Genomic DNA, 21,243 nt, shown 5'->3' on the forward strand with positions numbered 1-21,243 from the left:
ATGTAACTCTTCCTTTCCAGCATGAATTGAAAGAATCCCACATCAATTAAACACTGAACATGGTGACACTTTGTGATATTATTTACAAATATATAGCACTACCGAGCAGTGGTGGGATTCAAATAATTTAACAACCGGTTCCGGTGGTGGGATTCAAATAATTTAACAACTGGTTATTTACAAGCACCATTTCAACAACTGGTTCTGCCGAAGTGGTGCGAATCTGCTGAAATCCCACCTCTGCTACTGAGTAACAAGCAGGACTACAAGATTGTTCCACCCGCTGTGCAGAGGCAACTCCAGATCTGCCATCAAGTCTCCTCTCCCAGCTAACCCTGTGCTGCTGCTTCTCCACAAATCTTCTCAGCACCCCACTTCTGGATGCTGAGCCCCAAAGGTGGTACTAACCCCCTTACTCCATCATGAAGTTCTTTGTTTTTAGAATATTACAGTAGTATAGCCAAGGTAAAGGTATACTGTGCAAGGCTACCATCAGTCTAAAAGTATGCATTTGCAACCAGTGTCTCAATTCTGAAAAACGTATTATATTTATTTCTGCAAAAAAAATTTATTCAGCAACTCCACAGACCATGTTTACAGTAAGAAAAAATATAAATATAAACTAATTAGACAATACTTATTAAGTTTGATATCACAGCTGCCAGTTCTTTAGCTGGTTGTGGGCCTTTCATTACAACCCGAGCCTTACTCAGAGGCCTAGGAAGTTGTAATGTATTGGCATAGTATTCATGCGAATACCAGTAGGGCTGCCTTCTGAAACTGACAGATGTTGATTTTGTCAATTTGAAGATGTTTCAAGTGTTGCCCTAGCGTTTTCAGAATGGCGCCCAGGGTGCCGATTACCACTGGGATGACCTCAGCTAGTTTATAAAATAGCTTATTATTGTTTGGTGAGATGGAATAATACCTCCCGTTTGCCAAAGAGGAACGATTTTCTGTTGTCTACTGGTAACTATACTGCTATGTCTCAAACATCAGGTGAGCAGCAAGGTAAAAAACAAGGTTTATTTACACGGTTAGCTTCCACACTAATATATCGGGCAGAGAGGGAGAAACTACGCACACACTCACTTAAATATCACGCTCACAGCTAATGTCACCCCCACAACTACGGACACCTCAATAGCTCAATATATAACACTTCTGTCTTTCTAATGCTAGTTTAAGTAAAGGGGACATTAATTACGCCTTTCTCCTGCCTACATACAGCAGAAACCTTTATCATTTTTACAAAAACCTTTATTATTTCAACCAATTCTCTAAATTCTGTCCAAGCTGAAATCTGAAGAGATGAATCATCCTAAAGTCCAACCAAATAAACTCCAAAGAGTCCTCACAGTTGATCTACTGTTGCATTTTGCTCAAAACTAATATAAGCAACATGAACCAAAGCCAATTAAAGTATAAAGTGCATTCCATCCTCATAGGATACAATCAACAAAGTGATTCATATAGTTCTTATGTGAAATAGGGTCTACAATGGTTTACTGGATACTGAAGTAATGCAGAAAAGATGGAGTAATAATGGAGTTTTACATTTCCAGTTTGGAGGATTTTGAATCTGTTCATTCTACCAAAAAACCTGACAATGCCCATAAATGTCACTTTCTGACACCAGGTATTTCAACGGCTTGAACTCCACTCAAAAACTAGCCTGGTGCAAACTAACCATCAGTTCAAGTCATAGAACCACCTTTCTTCACAAATACCTGCAATTATTTCCTAGCGCAAGTAACTTCCGTTATATTTCTCAAGTCCACTGATCACCCAAAAGTCATCAATAGCATGGGCTTTTAAAAGCCCTTCTCTCAAGTGACAGCATGATACTGAAAATTATGGCGTATCACATGAGACATGGCCAAACTATTTACATACTGTGGGATTGCGAGAATCCACACATACTTTTGACCTGAAAAATGCCAGCCCACACTACCATCTGCACACTCACGCTTACCTTTCTTGCCTGGCATTATCTTGCACTCCCTCCTTTACTAACCTAGTTTTGTTCAACCAATGTTTCAGTCTCTGTTTCTGAACAAACTCACCACAGAGGTAGGAAAAAGTTCTTAACTTAGCTTTTGATGAGATTATAAAATCTTTCTTTCAAAACAAGCATTTAATCAATAGACGGCATGGAGGGATGTTTTTGTAGTCCGTGCTTTTAAGCAGGGGTTGCTTTTCATTCTGGAGCATTAGACACAAATGAATTTAGTGTTTTCAGGACTGACTGGCATTTTGGATTGGAGTGTTTGTATTTGACACACAAGCCAACTTGAATCTAAGAGTCTGAAATACAAATGGTTCTTTAAAAAGCATAACAGAATATGTGCCATAATCTACTTCTGAAAATATCTGAAATAATTTCACAACTGAATTTTATCCATATTGCAGTAGCAAATAAACAACCTCATTAAGAATTGGAGAAAAACAGGTGCAATACTAATGTAAAGAACTTGAATGTTATGCTGGCAAAGCAGCATAGCAGACAACCTTTGTATTCCCGTAGATACCTATCAGAAAGAAATCGAGGGGTGGGGGGAGACAAAAGCTCTGGATTTCAAAGATACATGAAGGTGCCTTCTACCGCATCAGACTGCTGGTCCACCAGTAAGATTAGCATTGTCTACTCAGACTGGCAGTGGCTCTCCATCAGCTACTACCTAATCCTTTCCATTGTAGAGGCTGGGAATTGAACCCGGGATCATCTGCTTGCTGGGCACATGCTCTACCACTGAGCCACAGTCCCTCCCCACTCAAATCATCCAACCACCACAAAATAAAGAGTTTCAATGATTTACCATCCCCAGTTCTGTTCTGGAGTCCTCATATATAACTGGCCAGTGGCACAGTTGATGAGAGGTAAGTTAAACACATGTTGTGCACCTGACACTCTTGCACAGGGGTAGGGAACCTTTAACACTCAAAGAGCCATTTGGACCCGTTTTCCACGGGAAAAGAAAACACTTGGAGCAGCAAATAATTTTTGACATTTAAAATAAAGATAACACTATATATATAGGGGTTTTTTTTACCTTTTACTTTGCTCATTCTGAGAAGCGCATGGATGCGCCCACCCCGCTCCAACAGGGTGGGCGAGAGGGGAAGCCTGCGACACGGCCCAGCCGTCCGTGGGCAGTTGGTGCGCCCGCCCTGCTGCCTGCAGGAGAGGCAAGGATGGGGACGGCGGCTCGGCTCGTGGAGCCACAGTGCAAGGGCAGAAGAGCTGCATGCGGCTCTCGAGCCGCAGGTTCCCTACCCCTGCTCTTGCAGAACCATCCTGAGCACAGGCACAGTTAATAGTCTTAGAAGGGTGAAACTCTGTTTAGGATTGCACAACTACAGGAATAAAGGGCATGTAGATGAGCATACATTATCTCTTACACAACATATCCCAAAAGGTACAATGGAATATGCAATCTGTATACTTATACCTTTGATAGTACAACCTTTGCAGTTTAGTTCTATACCCTCTAGAGTAGAGTACTATATTTCAGTTTTTGGAACCAACACCTTACTGCACAAGATGCACTTAGAGTACTGGAGTCAGGCTGTACATTAGGTACTGCCGATTAAAAACCTGTGAATGGGATCTTACTATACAATCAACCCATCAAGAACTGCAAGAGTCCATTGATACTGCAACTGTCCTGCCCACACTAAATATTTAGCCCAAGTTCTAAATGCACCTTTTCTTCAGAGGAGAAAACTCAAATCATTTTAAACGAATTTTATTCATACAGTTGTAGCAAATACAAGACCTTACTTCTCAAGCCTTAATAAATAAAAAGTGAGCGGTAAGTAGCCTTCATTCAGGTGGTAACTATGCAGGAGTGACAGCGTTGTGAACTAAACCCGGGGGGAGGTCATCAATGTTTACTAAAATTTTAAATTCTTAAAAATGCAAGAACCATTTTTGTCACACAATTCTTTGTTAGAAAAAGCTGTTGAAATGTTTGTGAATAGCCAGATTAATTGCTGAAACTGTTGCCTGCATAACATAAGAAATTTGGGGGAGGGGGGAAGTAAGAATATATTTTTTCCATAGTTATTAAGAGCCACTGGCACAGAAGAAAGTGAAAACTTAGGCAGTGATACTAAATATCACTTTTTACCACACAAGATGAAAAGCTTGTATCTATGCAATTTTTCTACTGCTCAACAGAAAAGCATGCTGAAATATAGTTATTGTATCAAGTGTCTCTATACTTATTTCTTTTTTTTAAAGCAGCAGTGGCGTAGGAGGTTAAGAGCTCTTGTATCTAATCTGGAGGAACCGGGTTTGATTCCCAGCTCTGCCGCCTGAGCTATGGAGGCTTATCTGGGGAATTCAGATTAGCCTGTACACTCCCACACACGCCAGCTGGGTGACCTTGGGCTAGTCACAGCTCTTCTGAGCTCTCTCAGTCCCACCCACCTCACAGGGTGTTTGTTATGAGGGGGGAAGGGCAAGGAGATTGTAAACCCCTTTGAGTCTCCTGCAGGAGAGAAAGGGGGGCTATAAATCCAAACTCTTCTTCTTCTTTCATTAGTTACTGGCTCTGAAGGGATCTTCTGATAAAAAGTGTAACAATTGTATGCAACAGTATGCAATGAAAACTCTAAACCATTAATTAAATGAGCAATATCATAGCAATATCATTAATTAAATGAGCAATATCAAGCTTCGTTTCGCCTGCATCTGTAGCTGGCATCTTCACTATCGTCAAATCCTCTGAAGATGCCAGCCACAGATGCAGGCGAAACGTCAGGAGAAAATGCTACTAGAACACACCCATACAACACCCCTTGTGAACACACATACACATCAAGTAGCCAAAGGCCAGGATAAATATACAAGTCTTAACCTGGAACCAGAAATTTAAAAGACTGTGTGCCAAGCATTCAGCAGCACCAAACACATTACAAAGACACCGTGGAAAAGAATATTGTGGGAATCACCCCACCACACTTTGTATGGTAGCTAATTTTGACCTCAAGTAGAATCATAGGGGAGCAGACAATACTGAAGTCCACATACACACCACTGAAGGCTGAGATACATCTTGCACACAACCAAGTAGTATTGCATGCAACCATTTTGATGGACCTGTATGGGTGTTGGGATTAAAAAAAACAGCCCATTAACAAACATCAGCCTTTCTCCTGTAAAACTGGGCTCACTGTTTGGCAAGAGTACGGAAGGTCTTAGAGAAAAGAAATTTAATTTGTTCATTTCAAAATGGCTGTAGAAGTTTTTCAAAAAAAAACTACACCAAAATCACTACCAAAACCTTTTGAGGAAAGTACTCATTTGGCTGAAGAAATTGAAAATTTTGTGGATGGAGTGGGGGTGCTCACTTCCTAAAGCATATCACTCCAATTGGTCTTGATAATTTGCCTAATATTTTTTACTGGGCAGGGTCCTAAATATAATCAAAAGGAAGGAACTTTGTCACAGTTGTAAAACAAGCCCTCACTATTTCCACTAGGAATTGGAACATTATTTAGCTATCCCACAGCAAAAGCTGATAGCCCTATTTGACCATTTCTCCTCTTCAGCTAATTATAAGATGTTCCTCTGCACAGAGAGAGGATCTGGTAGACCAAGGTTCAAATCCTCACTCTACCATGAAGCTTCCTGGGTGATCATGAGCCAGCCACTTTTCTCAGACTAGCCTTCCTCACAGTGTTGTTGTGAGAATAAAATTAAGGAGAAAAGAACAATGTATCCCATTCTGAGCTCCTTGGAGGAAAAGGTGGGATAAAAATGTAACAAACAAAAGCAAGGCACAGTAATTTTCACATGAGTGTAACTGGAATCTAGAAGGCATTAGAAAACATCCACCAACAGCAGATGTCTCACTGTATCATCATGCAAAACTATTTCATTAAACAAGAAAGAAAGGTGTGTCATCACCAGGATGGAGGGAGAAGAGTGTCACTATCAACCCTCCTAGCTACTCTTCAAGGATCTGCCCACCTGATAGTGTAGCAATGAATAATAATTAGAACAACAGACTTGCTTCACTTGCTTCGTCAAGAGCGCCACTGCTCTGATGCATACTTATAAAACACACCATTAAGATCAAGATGCTATAGTTAAAAACCCCCAATGCTCGAAGGGATCACCTTTCCAAGAAGCCGATTTACAAGTCCAGTGACTACCTCAGTAGCTAGACACACCCACCGACTTTGACAGATCCAGAAACAAAGAATAGCTCATGATCCCACACCACTGCTTTAACACAAAAAACCTATGCTTTCCCCCAATAATACACAATTATTTTAAGCAGATGAAGAAAGAAACCAGGGCCTCTCAGCCTTTCAAACAGCAAAAGGAAAACGGAGAGCGGGACCTTATAAAACTACTTTCTCCTTCACGCTCCCCTCTCCCCAATTTTCCAACTGATATCAAAACAATTTCAGTGATATCAAAAACAATTTCAGCTTCCGTTTGCAGTCCGGCAGGCTTTCTATTTGTTCAGCCTCATCCTCCACCAACTCCCCAGAGAGGGAACTCATACAAAACCCAAGAGCTGGAGACACCCCCCCACCCCAGGTCATGCTCATCACTCAGGCACCTTTTCTCTAGTGGCACCAGGCCACTGCCCTGCCTGCCTCCGCTGAACTGCCAAGACCACCTTGCAGGTAACATAAACAGCTACCACACCTGGGCTAGGTGTGCAACTCGGGGATGACAATGGAGGGCCCCCAGTGCTCCCCATGGGGATGGGAAGGCCAAGGGGTCTCCCAAGGAGAAGTGAAAGACTCCTCCCCAGATGTGCGCACACCGACTGCGGGGAGCAAGCCCTGGGGAGAGGCTTAGCACAGAAGGGGCGCCTGTCCCCAGGGCTTGCTCCCCGCAGTCAGTGTGCGCACATCTGGGGAGGAGCTGTCATTGCAACCTGCAAGCGCCCCTGCTCTGAAGCTAGATACATTAACGGGGGGCACGTGCAGTCCCGCCCTTAGCCCAAGTGGGGGGTCTCCCCCTCCTGCCCCGGCTGGCTCACCTTAAGGTGGGTCCCACACAGGCCGTCTCCGTGCTCTCAATCTCCTGCAGGATCCGCTCATGCTCTGGCAGGCTCTCCGCCATCTTGAATGGGAGGGAAGCGGGCGGAGGGCGACACAGAGCGAGAGAGAAAGGCTGGGAGGGAGGTGAGGGGCGGGGCCAAGAGGCGGGGCCCCGCTGCTCTGAAACCAGGGCCGGCCAATCAGCGAGCGGGGGGCGGGCAACCTAGGGGAAGTTCTGGCAGGGCTTGGGGTAGGGGCGCTCACCTGGGCAAGGTACGGTCGTGTCCTAAGGAGCCGGAGGAACAGCAAAGGAGGTTCCTTGTGGGGCTTGTTTCCCAATCGGGGGCCAGTCCGGCGCAAGTGCAACCGCTCCTAGCACTATAGGACTTTGGTAGGGACGCCTAATCTGCTGGCACCCCATCGCTTCCTGCCCCCGATCCTTGGAAAGATGCCTCGCTGAGTTCCAAATTGTGCATAAGGTTGGAGTTTTGCTTCATCCGGTTTTCTGCAGGGTTAGGAACGCTCCAAGCCCTTTGGAATTAATGGGATAAAAGAGATTTGGAACAAAAGGTCTGGTCAAGACTTTCCAGAAGGTTAGCTTGAAGTGGGAGGAAGGTTGATTGCGGTGGTTAATAACCGGACTTTACGCAGGCTTACTCAGAAGAAAACGCCACTGAGAAATACTTTCAGCTAAATCAGAGTCCACGTGCTCTGCGGTCTGCAGGGCAAATAATGATTGTAGGGCTGAGTCCAGGGTTGGCTCGAGGAGAACGCTGAGTCTCGTATTTAGGATTTACGTTTCAGCACCGAGGTGAAAATTTCACCCGTGGGATGCTGGATCTGCTAGTTGACCTGACCATCTGGAAAACATATTTTATTTTGAAGGTATTATGTTTGGTTTTTTATGTACAGGGCCTTGTGGACTTGTATTAAAATTATTATTACTAATCATAGTACACTTAAGAGGACGTTTCTCTCCCTATACCTAACAAGTAATTGCTGAGATTTTATGCAAGGACTTATAGGATATTTTGCAGGAACTAGTGTAAATGAATACATCTGTCGAAATTGCAAAATAAAGGATAGTTTGCATGTATCCCGAACTCAGCACCATGATATCAGAACAGTACTTATCAGAGACTGTTCATACATGTAGCTTGATAACACTGAGAAAAGAAATATGCACAGATTCATACAAGTGTGGGGAACCTGTAAGGACTTGTGGGGGACACTTTACTTTCCCCTGTATCCTCTTATCCATACTATTTCTCTTTTCCTCTTCCTGGCAGCCCTCACATCTCCCCTTCCCATCCACCTTTTAATTCTCTCTGGTCTTCACCTATAGAAGAAGAGTTGGTTTTAAATCCATTGTTTGTCTATCTTTAAGGAGTCTCAAAATGGCTTACAATCATCCTCCCACAACAAAAGTCAATGTGAAGTGATGGGGCTGAGAGAGTTTGGAGAGAACTCACACTAGTCCAGGGTCAGCCAACGGGCTTCATGTGGATGAGTGAGGAAACAAATCTGGTTCATCAAATTATAGTCTGCCACTCATGGAAGAGTGGGGAATCAAACCCAGTTATCCAGATTAGAGTGCATTGCTTGTAACCACTACACCATGATGGCTCTCTTTATTATTTACTTCATGATCCAAAGTAGCTTACAACATTCTCTCCATCTCACTTGATCCTCAGAACAACTTTGTGAAGTAGGTTTGTCTGAGACAGTGTGACTGGCCCAGGGAATCACACATGAAGATTTCATGGCAGAACAAGGTTCAGATCTGGGTTTCCAAGATTCTAGTCTGACAACCACACCATACTGGCTTTCATGCTTTGATTGCTGCTGAACAGTAGGAAACCACCAGACTAGGGAAATCATGCAATTTGCATGGTAGTATGCTGCCCAGTGGTTGTTGTGAGGCCTGGCCTCTACAATTCATCCCATAAAGGACAAAACAGCCCTGGAAAATGCCTTGCCCTCATGCCTGCTCATTGCTGAGAAAATCCAAGCCTTGAAGGCTGTCAGTACTGTTGTGGTTGCCTAGCAATCCCCACAGCACCATTGAGAATCTTAAAGCTACAGGCCCTAACTTTAAGACCTTTTGGCAAAACTGGGGCTTTTCTCAGGTTTGTAGAAAGATCTGACTTGTCTGTTCAGTGTTCCAGACTCTGTATTTACACATGGGGCCATGTCGAGAATTGGATATATTGACATGAATTAATCTATAAGGAGCAAAATAATAATTTACCACTTCTGAGACTGTGCAGGATGCCACTCCCACATCTGAGGTGTAGAATTTCCAGATTAACTTAAGCGTTATCAGTTTCCTCCAATGAAGCACTGGTGTGGACTTCCAGTTTCAAGAGGAAACGACTTGTTTAATCATCCTAGACATACTTCACCTAAAAAGCCATCAAAGCAATATACTAAAGGAAAGACTGTATTAACATTAGTAAAGATTATTATTATTTCCCAGCATAGTGGAATGGCTGCACCTTTCTAGTTTCTCTGGAAGATGGTTGGTGTTATCTGAATGTTTCCTACATGCTCCTGACCCCTCAGGAGAAAAAAATGTTTCCACTTCAATCTCAGGCACAAAAGAGTCCTCCTGCCCCTTGTATATTTTTCTTTTAAAAGCAATTGGCTCGGGCAGCTCAATTCTGAGGGAGGGAAGGAAAGAGACTGGAATTAGCACTGGGGGGGGATCACCCATCATTCTCACTAGAGAAGGAGTGAGATTGGTGGTGTGTAGGAGGAGGAGCTGAACTTGGCTCCACCCCCTCTCTTTTCCAGACTGGCTGCAGGCAGTGGCTCCACTTGCCCCACCCTGCATTTCCCTATTTGAATCATGTTGGAGGAAGTTTGCCTTTATTCAGATTTCAACAGGGAAGCCACAGGACCCCCACAACTCATGTTCAGTGTGCCAGGTCCCAAAAACTGTGTAGCCATGCAGCTCTCCATGCAGGAGAAAATTCCCACGTGGAAGTAGTTTATGAGTGCCCATTTTTAAGAATGTTTTGGTAGCTGCTGCAACATTATGGCACAACCTTCACGAGTTGTTCCTGTTGAATTGGGTTCAATCTTCATAGGCAGTGATCTGCTGGGTTTTTTGAAATTTGGGTTATTTTTAGTTTTAGCTTCATTATATCTATATTTATCGTGTTTATCACATTTCTAATTCCCTCTCTTTTTATTTTTGGGCAGGAGGAAGCAAAGAGTTTTAACAAGTGAGAAAAAGATTTATCCTCGTTCCCTTTATTTAAATTCAATTTCAATTCAATTTAACCTTTAATGGCATATAGCCTTTTATTTAAATAAGGATGAGCTCCGTGTGAACAAACGTTAGATTGTGGTGATAGTTTTTCCCTTCCAAGAGCAATGGATAAACTGGAATGGAAATACCAAAATGTATTTATCTTCTTTGGTGAATGTACCTGCTCCCTTAGTCAACCTAAATTTACTGGAAAAACAAGGACCAATGCAAGGAGATATTTTTCCCTAGGATTCTAGGAGTGATATTCACTAAGACTACTTATTTTAAAAGGTATGGAGTTCAATTAGCAAAATCTTTCTACAGCTTAATTACAAAGCCACATGAAAAACGCAGCCGCCTTTAGGAAAGGAAGCCAGAGGTATTAAGTGGTAAAGAGCTTTTATTGATAGATTTAGATTCAGATTCATTAAAACAGTCCAGCAAAACTAAGAACTCTAAGCCACAAGTGTCTTCATGTTCATTTTCCTTTGAGCTTATTAGTTTAATTACCACATAGGTGTGTCTAACCAAGAGAAACGTATGCTGGTCTTATATATGATGTGATACTAAATTAAAACTCAGAATACAAACACAAGAGATAGAAGCAAGAATCAGGGAAATTGTGTTCTTTTGAACCTTGGTTTGGCAAATTAGAACTGATATGCAAATAATTCCACCTTTGAAAAAAACTGGATTTTAAAAAATTTATTCAAACGAGCTATTTTTTAAAAGCACATTTGGGTGTTTACATTATTCCTAGAATCTTTTGTCTGATAAGGATTGTAGGCAACTAAGACAACTGGTTAGGCAGAAACGACATGAGTTTTCAAATAATAATACCAATTCCAATCTCACCAAACTGCTACAGTTAAAAAAGAATGTTAAAAATTGAATTTCAAGAAAGAGAAAAAATAGGATACAATTTATGGTTGGGAGATCTTGTATATGGCTGCAAAAGCATCTAATCTACATGTTTTCTGGAAAATAATAAATTAGTTAAAAAGATCTGATTCTGAAATCCCTTATTATATTCCTTTACCTACCCAGGAACACTACTTTTTAACATTATTTTTGGCATATTCCTTCCCAGTATCAGATGAAGAATATGAGCTGCCAGAACTCTCAGAATTCCCACCAATATCCATTTGAGAAATGGCCAACTTAATAAAAAGGTTAAAATTGGGGAAAGCTCTAGGTCAGGGGTAGGGAACCTTTAACACTCAAAGAGCCATTTGGGCCCGTTTTCCATGGGAAAAGAAAGCATTTGGAGCCGCAAATAATTTTTGACATTTAAAATAAAGATAGCACTGTATATATTGGGTTTTTTTACCTTTTACTCCGCTCATTCTGAGGCTCTAGGTCTAGCATAGTTACTCAAAACAAACCCTACTTGATAGGCCAGAATTCTTGCTCCTGTCTCTTCACAAATAAATAATATGAGTATAATGCCTAAAATCTAGACAAAGGCTATACTAGTTCCAATCTTTAAAAAAGGAAATAGTTTGGACCTGCAAAATTACTGCCCAATTCTTCTGTTGTCTATAACATATAAATTGTATGCCTTCTTTTTATATAATAAACTAGGTTTTTGGCTCCTATCAGTTGGATTTCAAAAAGAGTATTTAACCATTGATCACTGTTTAACTCACCACTTTGTTGACAAATATGCCTTGGTAAACAGAAGAATTCTGTTTGCAGCTTTTATTGATCTCAAGTGGGCATTTGAGGGATGAGATATAGGTGTGTATTGACCCTACTCCAGAGAGAGTGGTATTGAGTGGGACCAATACACATCCATGTCTTACCCGTTTATGCAATGGGATCTCATCAGTTAATTGGTTAAGATGTTGGACTAGAACTTGGGAAACTTAGGTTCAGATTTGAGAGAAAGGTATTTGTCCTTCTTTATAGGTTCTTTATTCCCACAGGGAAGCAGTTGATCAGCCCATTTTTAGACTGCTTGTGATAGCTGCTGTAAAGTTGTGGCATAATTCTTTAAAAAAATTATTTCCTTTCCCTCTCCCTCCCTCAGCTATCCTGAGCTCAGGGTGGCTTCCCATAACATTCTTTACAGTACAAAAAATAGCAACTATGAGTGTACCATGTACAAATCTAAAACAAAATCAGTCATCGTACTCCTGGCTGCTGAAAAAAAAAACACTATAGCATAGACCGTGCTATTTAATAGCAATAAAAGTGCAGAACAAGGAAATAAGAATATATATACAAAGTATAGTGCTTTTGTAACCTCAGCTTGTGGGTTCTGTGGGGCAGTACTTGGAAGGAGTTGCAAAGAACCAATTTTTAAACAACAAAATGGTTTACTTTTCTTTACAATTAACACTTGTAAAACATCAACATTTAACGTTACAATTCAAGGTCCTGTTCAGGTTGCATATTTACAGTCTACTGATATTGCCAAGTCCAAATTCTTCTTTGCTGGTGGTTGGTTTTGAAGACTCCAAGGGCTTGATGAACAGGTTGCAACATGATGAAGGTTTCCAGGAGAACTCTCACCCATTACAACCACACAAGAAAACCCTGAAACAATAAACTCCAACATTTACAACATAGCAAAAACAACAACTACCTTCCCAGTAGTTTCCAACAATATTGCAATTACCTTAACAAGGTGTTAAGGGCTTATAGAAATCAAGGTCCGAGTCTGGTAGCCTTGTTCTTCTGCAAAGGAGCTCTTTCAGCCTCTCTGCTGCTCCGAGTCTCCACCCCCTTACTGGGTCAACCCATTCTGGGCCAACCCATTCTGAGCATGGGGGTTACACTTTGTATATCTATTTTCTTTTTTCCTGTTCCACACTTTTACTGTTATTCAATCGCACTGTCTATGCCATAGCGTTTATTATATATATAATTAATATGATATATATTAATATAATATATTATATATAATTAATATAATATATTTAAATAGAATTAAAAACTACAAATCCAAATTTCACTTCAACGGATGGCATTTGGATCACATACCTACTGTATGATAGTACTCCCAGTGGTAAGTTGGTTCACAGCAATGGTAAATAATGGACAACAACCACTCAGAGCAACAAGACACTCCAAAGGGAGGGAGGGAAGGAAGGTATTCCATAGGACGTTAGATCTACATCCCTTCTGCAGCTTCAAAGAAGATGCAAGACTTGAAATTTTTAGAAGGACTTTTGGCTCATAGGGTGAGTGGTTTTTAACACTCTGGCTTTGAAAGGCAACTGCATGGGCTATTTATTTGCTGGTTATTTTAATGGTGCTGGTTATTTTAATGGTGTTCTTTAAATTATTGGTTATTTTGCTTTACCCACCAATTTTCTGGAAGAAAAGTAGACCTGTAAATGATTTATTCTTTTCCTGAAAAGACAACTTGTCCCTCTAAAGGGCACCCTGGCAGAGGCGTAGCTCCGGGGGAGGGGGTGCGTGACGCACCAGGCGTGCACCCCTGTGAGGGTGTGTCGAGGGTGTTCCGGGGCTGGGCGGGGGTGGAGGACGCACCAGTGCACCAAGCGCTTTTCCCCCTGCTATGCTTCTGGCACTTTTTGCTCCCTCATAACCCAGTCTCAAACCCTGGCTGATCATGGCTGATCTGAGCACAGTAATAGTCTATCTCATCTAGTAAGGTTTATACTCTTGTTCAGCAGAGAGGAAATATGCATAGAAAAGACCCAGCTCCAGGCTTCAGAGGGGATAACAATTGCAGCAGAGTCCATAGGAACCCTGCCACAACCCACCAATCAGTGCAGCATACCAGTGCAGACCATGTGACAAGCATACAAGCAGCCAATCAATGCAGGCTGATGCTGACATGCCTCCCTGATGTTATACTGTTACTATTTGCATGTAGAACACCTTGAGGAAGGAACAGAGGCAATACAGCCCAATACTTCCTCTCTTAGGAGGACTCTGGCATGAACTCACTCCAGGGAGCTCTGCAGATGTGGGACTGGGTCACTTCCATCTATGTTTCCTTTTGCCACATATACACCATTGGGGAGAAACCATAGCCATTCTGGCCTACATGCCCCCACATCCAAAAGCACAACAAAAACTCTCCCACACAAGTAATCAGGGTTTTTTTGGGGGGGTGGGGGTGAGTGAGCTAAGCACTAAATTGTTGAGACTCTATTCATATGATGGCAGGAGAATACAGGAAGAAAGTTAAAATAGATGTGGAGGGGGTAAATACCAAAGAGCTCCTATGCTTGTGGAAGTATAGTAACAGTGCAAGAGCACTTTGCTGGGGATAAGCACCATTGAATAGACCTGGGCAGGATTTCTAAGTACCGTAGCTTTTTTTAGCATTGTTCTCTGCCAGGAGGAAGGCATTGTCCTTATAGACCATCCTTAATCCTACAACATTGTTCAGAAATTAAAACTTACATAAAATTGTTCTCTGCCTTATTTATGCTATGGAGTGATTCATGCACATTACTGGGGCAATTAAAAGAACTTAAAGTTGTGACTTCATAGTATCTCTAGCATACTCAGTTTTGTAAACTGACACCCACATGGATACATGCTATTTTAAAATACTTTGGCAGATCCTAAAAATAAACTTGAACATGATATCTTGTAATCTAATATACAGCATGACCAGGCAAATGAAAGGATATTTTGCTTCTCTTTTCCTGAACTAATTACTTAATGTTAACATTCTGAAAGTGAATTTGCTATTGCACTAAATGCTTGTGTTTTACTATGCAATTTTCTCTTAAAAATAAGTGTCCCTTGAATAGTCAAAATTATATCGGTATGTATATGAAATACACTGCCCACACACCTCCATCATCTATGTCATAATGTTATTCTAGACTTCAGACAGAGATTTAAGATAAGTTATCAATTCACCTACAAAAAAAGATGGAGTGCATCAGCAAGAAAAATGTTTCTGAGCAGAACCATCCACAAAACACAGGAAATAACCCAATGGATGAAACAAAACAGTGTCTTATGAAGAACAACATTTTAAATGCCTTTTTGAATGTATAAATTGGAACCTGAAATCCATGGATGTGTTCAAGTTATAGAGTATCAATGCCTCAGTTGCTTTAGGAATAGAAGTCGGGGCAGGAAGGATCCTGTGTACTATCTCTGTGTTTTATAACTAAAAAAAGAAAACCCCAGAATAGAATAAAGAATAGGCAGAATAAAGTATGTCCGTCCACTTACCCTAAAGTGATTCCAAGAGGTAGTTCCAAGTACTTAATCTCCCCAAGGACAGTTTCATATATGTTGTCTTTGTTTTCTTCCATATAAAATCCTTCCATGCTTGGATTGGTATTTATTTCCATGGTCAAATATTAAATTGTTCCAGCATTAACAGAGGACTTTGCTTATTGGAATCATCTCCGTGAAAGATCAGCAGAAAGGAAAACAAAACTCTTTGGTCTCCCCTGAAGACAGCCTGCAACTGCTATGCAGCTGTCATTCCCCTGCTCGCTTTAGTAACCCTGGACTGATGACCCTGGACTTGGATGTCTTTTTGGATGCTATATTTACTTGTTTCAATATAAAAGGGAATATATTGATTAAAACTCTAGTCTTTGTAAATCCATAATTTATGTAAGATCCACAGTACTATATAGGATAAGGGGGAACACAAGATAATTTTAAAGTAATTACGTTCTGCCCTTTGATATCAAATTGTGACTTTCCCCCTGCCAAATGAGGCAGTTAAGCCATGTTTTCCATGCTTTGCATTTTCATATTACATTGAGAAAAGTCCATACAAATGAATAAAATGGATTACATTGGGAAAATGCTGCAAAAAAAGTACATATTTCAGTGTGAGTTGCTCTGGAACCTTCGATCACAATCTTAGCAATGCATTTTAGTGACAGTGATATTTAAAATATATGATGGGGGGATTGTGTTTCTGACATTCATTTATGTTATCAGCCTAAGGTAGTTGATTGGCACATAGCATTTTTCTGGCAGCCTCTCAAAACTTTCTGCCTTCCACATACAGTTCTAGTGGTAGCCTACAGGAAACAATGAGGAATATGGGCTTTAAAAAAACCCCTCCAAAATGATTACCATTCTGTAAAATTAGAGAAAGGTAGATTACATTTCCTGAGGACCTAAAAGAAAAAAAGAGAGAAAACATATTGTTTGCAACATTTGCTGAATTGGTACCAACATCTAAAGGTTTTATGTAACTTTATTTACGGCTGTCCAGCAATAAAGGTTTTTGATAGTTTTTAAGGTGCACTGAACTGTCCTTTTATTTTGCTACACTGCATACCACAACTATCCCTTGCAAATACAAAAGGCTACATGTGTCAATTCTTGCTAGTCCAAATATTAGGACACGATAGACTAGCTGGATCAAAATAACTTGGTCTGCAAAACATCCATACTCCAAGGTATCTCTTTATCCAACCATTTTTTCTCAGTCACTGGGGGAATCCCATATGAAGTAACAGTAAAATAAAATCTATTCTTTTTAATCTAAGTGGCAAATACGTATCCAGCTAGGCATGCAATCTTCAGGCCATGAGCTACATCAGCAAACACGGCTTTCAGTAATCAAAGGCGCTACTGCTTTTGTGCAGGTAGAACAGTCTCTTGAATAATTAACCAAGACAGCATGCTTGTGACTGATCCATCCAGCCACTGGATGTCACACAAAGACAGATGAAAGGATACCTTGACACTAACTGTGGCAGCCTTAAAACCACATGTATAAACAAAAGATTAGCTATTAACTTCAGAGTGTCTGAAAATATTCAACAGAGTTCGATGACATGAAAATTAATAACTCTGACAAAATAATTAATAATTGAGGGCACGATTTGTTCCTTGTGAACAAGAAGCAGGGAAGACAGGTGGGTAATGTTACTCTGGGACTGTGGTAATCACAGCCCACAGAGAAGGCGGCATCTAATGGCTCAGTAAGGGTTTAGGGAAGCTGAGTCAGGAATAGGTTCACTAGCAGGTGGCATCCTGTTGCACGACCTATGATTCCTGGGCTGACCTGATCCCATTTCAGCCAGTGAAACTTTCACCCCTTTTTGTAAAGAGATGCCATCGTTTTGGTGTGGCTCAGAGGTACATCATCTGCTTGGCAGATACAGGCTCAGTTTCTGGCATCTCCAATGAAAAGCATCAGATAGCAGGTGATGGGAGAGACTTCAGCCCAAAGCGGCGGCTGCTAATCAGAACAGACTGTACTGATTTTGATGGGCAAATTGTTTGATTCAGTAGGAGGCAGATCCATGTGTTTGTGCAGAGTGGACTGGCACTGCACTGATCCTTAGTATGGGATGGTTCCTGCAGTTCCCTAATCTTTTGTAGAAGAAATGGGTGGCCGCTGTGAAATATATTGGTGGATTTAAGGTTGCTTTGAGCAATTGTGCAGCTTTCACTATCCTTTCTTGGAAATCCTTCTGGTTTCTTCTGGTGATTTTAATTAAGATTATAAAGTGGCATTTCACGACAGTGTCACAGGAATGCTTAAAAAAAAATAACCAGCAGCAATAAAACCCAGGTAGAGATTTTCTGAGGTAACTCATGGCTGTGTAATCTCCAAGTCCGTGTGTACTTCCTTTGCACTGAAGAAGATATAAAGACTGCCTACATCATGTGAACCTGCACTGCTCAAATCTGCATTCTGCAGACTACAAAGCAGACAAGCAAAACTCTTCTATAGAACTAGCGCAGGGCCTTTGAAGGTGATTTTTTTCATGCAAATAAATGTGCAAGTGTTACTTGTTGCCTGAGATCCAAACATCTCCCTTTCCTTCAGTCAAGGTTGCTCATTTTCTGAGAACACCATACGAAACTGGCAGGATATGATTCATCACTAGATAACAGCACATTCATTGTTACAGCACTTGCCACATGGAATGTCATTTTGTGAGTGTCACATGCACCTATTATCTGTTGTGTGTGACGTGGCAGTCAGTGACAGACTCATAAGTCCCACTTTCTTCAATTATTCATGCCATTTGGTGTCATTTACCAGATTTATTTTAAGGGTTCTGTGTGTTTGCTCAGGTTTTTTTTAAAGGGCAAAAGACTGCAAGACCATACATTCCCTCTGTACCACTCAACAACAACAACAAGCCTTTATTGGCATACAAAACAAAACAAAAGTAAAACAAAATTAAAAAAACACAGGCCCTTTCCACACGGGCGTTGTATGGCGAAACCCTAGGGGATGACAAACTAGCAGCCATCCCCAGGGAGCCATTAGCACAAGGGGAACACAAATGCTTTGCACAGCAGCGCCTGCCCTGGCAGCGCCGCCCACGGTGCCAAGCCAGAAGCGTTTCCAGGTGCGCTTATAGGCAGGCACTTTCCTGCAAACACCGGCTGGAAACGCTAGCCGTGCGAACGGCAGCAGCTTCCAGGCACTTCCCCCCCCCACTCCCTCCCTTCACTTACCTTGTCCCCAGCCCTGCGGCGACAAGGCCTGGGGACTCGCCCCACCGGCCCTGCGACGCTGCAGCAGGCGCGCAGGGCCAGGGGGCGTGTCCCCTGGCCTCGGCGATGTGCCGGAGGGCCGCGGGACTGGTGAGTCGCTGTGACGACGGCGCAGCTCTGCACCGTCATCCCAGCTGGTTCCCGGACTGTCCATGCGGGCGGTCCCAGCCTCATCGGGTCGGCGTGCCTTACGCCGACCCAACCACTTCCACCTCCATGCGGAAGCAGCCACAGTTAAAATTACTAATTTCCAGTATAAAATTTGCAACAGTCTCGCAAAAGAGCACATCAGAGCTGTTCAGGAGGTTGGGTATCTTGTAACACTCTTGCCACTGAGAACACTGCAAGAAAATAGAATTCATATATTTCATGCGTATCTTATCATATTTAGGGCATACAAACAGAGAATGGTCAAGTGTTTCAACTGTAACCAGATCACAAGAACAAACCCTTTTAGAACCTTCCATATTCTTAAATCTTCCCTCCAGGAGAGCTGATGGCAGCACATTACATCTTGCAGTAGCCAAAGCTCTCCTCTGGGTGGGATTAATCAGCAGACAAAGATATGTTGCCATAATTCCACGCTCGCATGGGATTAATAATATAGTCGGGGAGCAGGTTGTCTTGGCTGCAAGAGTCAAATAATGAAAATCAAGATCCAAGAACCTATTCTTAACTTGTCTGAAGGCTTCCACCTTTGTGAGCATAAGGAGTGATTCCAAAGGGAAGTCTGTACCACTCTTATAGGAATAATGTAAGTGGGGGATTCCCTGCTGGATTCAGCCCTATTGAGAAAAAAAAATGAAAACAGAATTTTTGCTGTTATCTCTATTGTCACCTAGAAGTTATCCATCAGGTTCTCCGGACCAACATAATATTTGTTTGCTTTCCCCCCAAACAGTGCAAATCACTTCCTACAGACATGAACACAATCTTAGACAGGTTTACCAAAATCCTACTCAACTCTGTACAGTAGAGATACTTTTGGGAAACTCTTTGCAGGATTGCACTGATATTTCTACAGTTTGTATCTGAATATACTATGGACCTTCTGTGTGAGGTGGCCCTCAGACAAGACGAAACTGGAGAAACACTTGAATCAGGACTTTAAAATCAACATCTCAACATATTTACCATTCATTCTTAACATTCCCCTTGAGTAAAAGAAATAAGGAATGAAATAATTATGATCTTTGCACTGAAAACTTGGTCCAATGTTCAAAAACTGCACATATGCTCAGTTTACAAGTCAGAATTTTTAAAAGCTCTATTTATTCCCCTTTACAAATTACACAGCTTCCTTCCTTCCTTCCTTCTCAGTAAATTCATGGCTGTTACATAACCATGGAAACAGATTAATACAAAGTAAATATTGTGGTGGAAAATAAATGGTCAATATTGCTCACCAGAAGTCTTCCCAAACAATGAGTAACTCCAACACAAAAGTCAGAAGGGTTTAACAAGCCTGTAACAGGATTGTGTTTCTCCTTGAGATTAATTTATGGCTTTGCAAAAGATTCTTGACTGATAGGCCGTTGAGCAGCAAGTCTTTTTGGAAGAGTAAAAATGAATCATTCCAACAAAATGATTGGAAGAGGAAATCTCTTCTCCGGTACTTTCAGTCCTTTATGGCCACTGCTCAAACTCAAAATAAAAACAAGAGGCTTTTAAAATAAAACATCTATAGCTGTTCACTGCGGGAAAAACATTCCAGATACATTACTCATTCACATCTTGAAATGTAGGTTACATTTCAATAAAATGTGGAATCTTTTTATTTCAGCAAAGAAATTTTGAACTAACTTAAGTGGTAAGACAAGCAACAAATAGTAGCACCTACTTCTCTTGAAGGAGCCCTCCACTCATACCTTTTCTCTGTGTAAATGCATAGTAGAAATGTAAGGTATTTAATATATCCCTAAATATCAGAGCTGAACTAAATGAGTGATACTCAGTTGTTCCATTATTATTTTATCCCATTGTTACAATTAAACTTGGAGGGGATCACACAAATGAATGTAGTGTAGTTTGACTTCTGGATGCTGAAAATGAATAATGTGCTACATTAGTCTGCGCCAACAGAAGCCTTTTACCTTTTTCAAAACACGCAGAACAGTTAATGTATATAATGTGGTCATTCCCAAGGCAATGCTAAATTCTTATGCGACATCTGCCAGTCAAAAAGCTCAAACTATCAACATTTCAGAAGCTTCATTTAATTCACCATTGTATGCCTATCCTGCATAAATAGATTCTAATTCAGCATAAAAGGTGTCTAAGTTCTTGGCAGCCTCTTTTCTTTCTCAAAATATCATCAAGCATCTAATAGAAACCATGCTCCTAATGCATTTTAGCCAAATATCATTCTGCAGCCCTTTTTAATGTTATTTTTGTTTATTGTTTTTGTTTATTGGAAGAAGAAGTAGGTAAACAGTCTTTATGTAAACACCAAATGCATTTCCCATTGGTCAGTTCAGGTTAGTTAGAAGCCTCTACACTGACATTCACTTAGATTAGAATGTGCAAGATTTGGCTTATACATC

General features: G+C 41.2%; 1 protein-coding gene across 6 annotated transcripts in view; it reads right to left on the minus strand.

Moving 5' to 3' along the window:
- EXOC6 (exocyst complex component 6) overlaps positions 1-15,617 on the minus strand; it is a 116,519-nt gene extending 100,902 nt beyond the window's left edge. For 3 of the 6 annotated variants that reach the window (XM_048505979.1, XM_048505978.1, XM_048505977.1), the window contains exon 1: positions 7,011-7,108. In XM_048505979.1, coding sequence (XP_048361936.1) covers positions 7,011-7,093 — 83 coding nt within the window. In that variant the 5' untranslated portion in view covers positions 7,094-7,108. Of the gene's footprint in view, positions 1-7,010; positions 7,109-15,442 lie in introns of those variants that run through there. The other 3 variants (XM_048505974.1, XM_048505973.1, XM_048505975.1) reach the window with 3 other exon arrangements.
- Positions 15,618-21,243: the final 5,626 nt, after the last annotated feature.

The sequence above is a fragment of the Sphaerodactylus townsendi genome, linkage group LG08, assembly GCF_021028975.2.
Source record: "Sphaerodactylus townsendi isolate TG3544 linkage group LG08, MPM_Stown_v2.3, whole genome shotgun sequence".
NCBI lineage: Eukaryota > Metazoa > Chordata > Lepidosauria > Squamata > Sphaerodactylidae > Sphaerodactylus > Sphaerodactylus townsendi.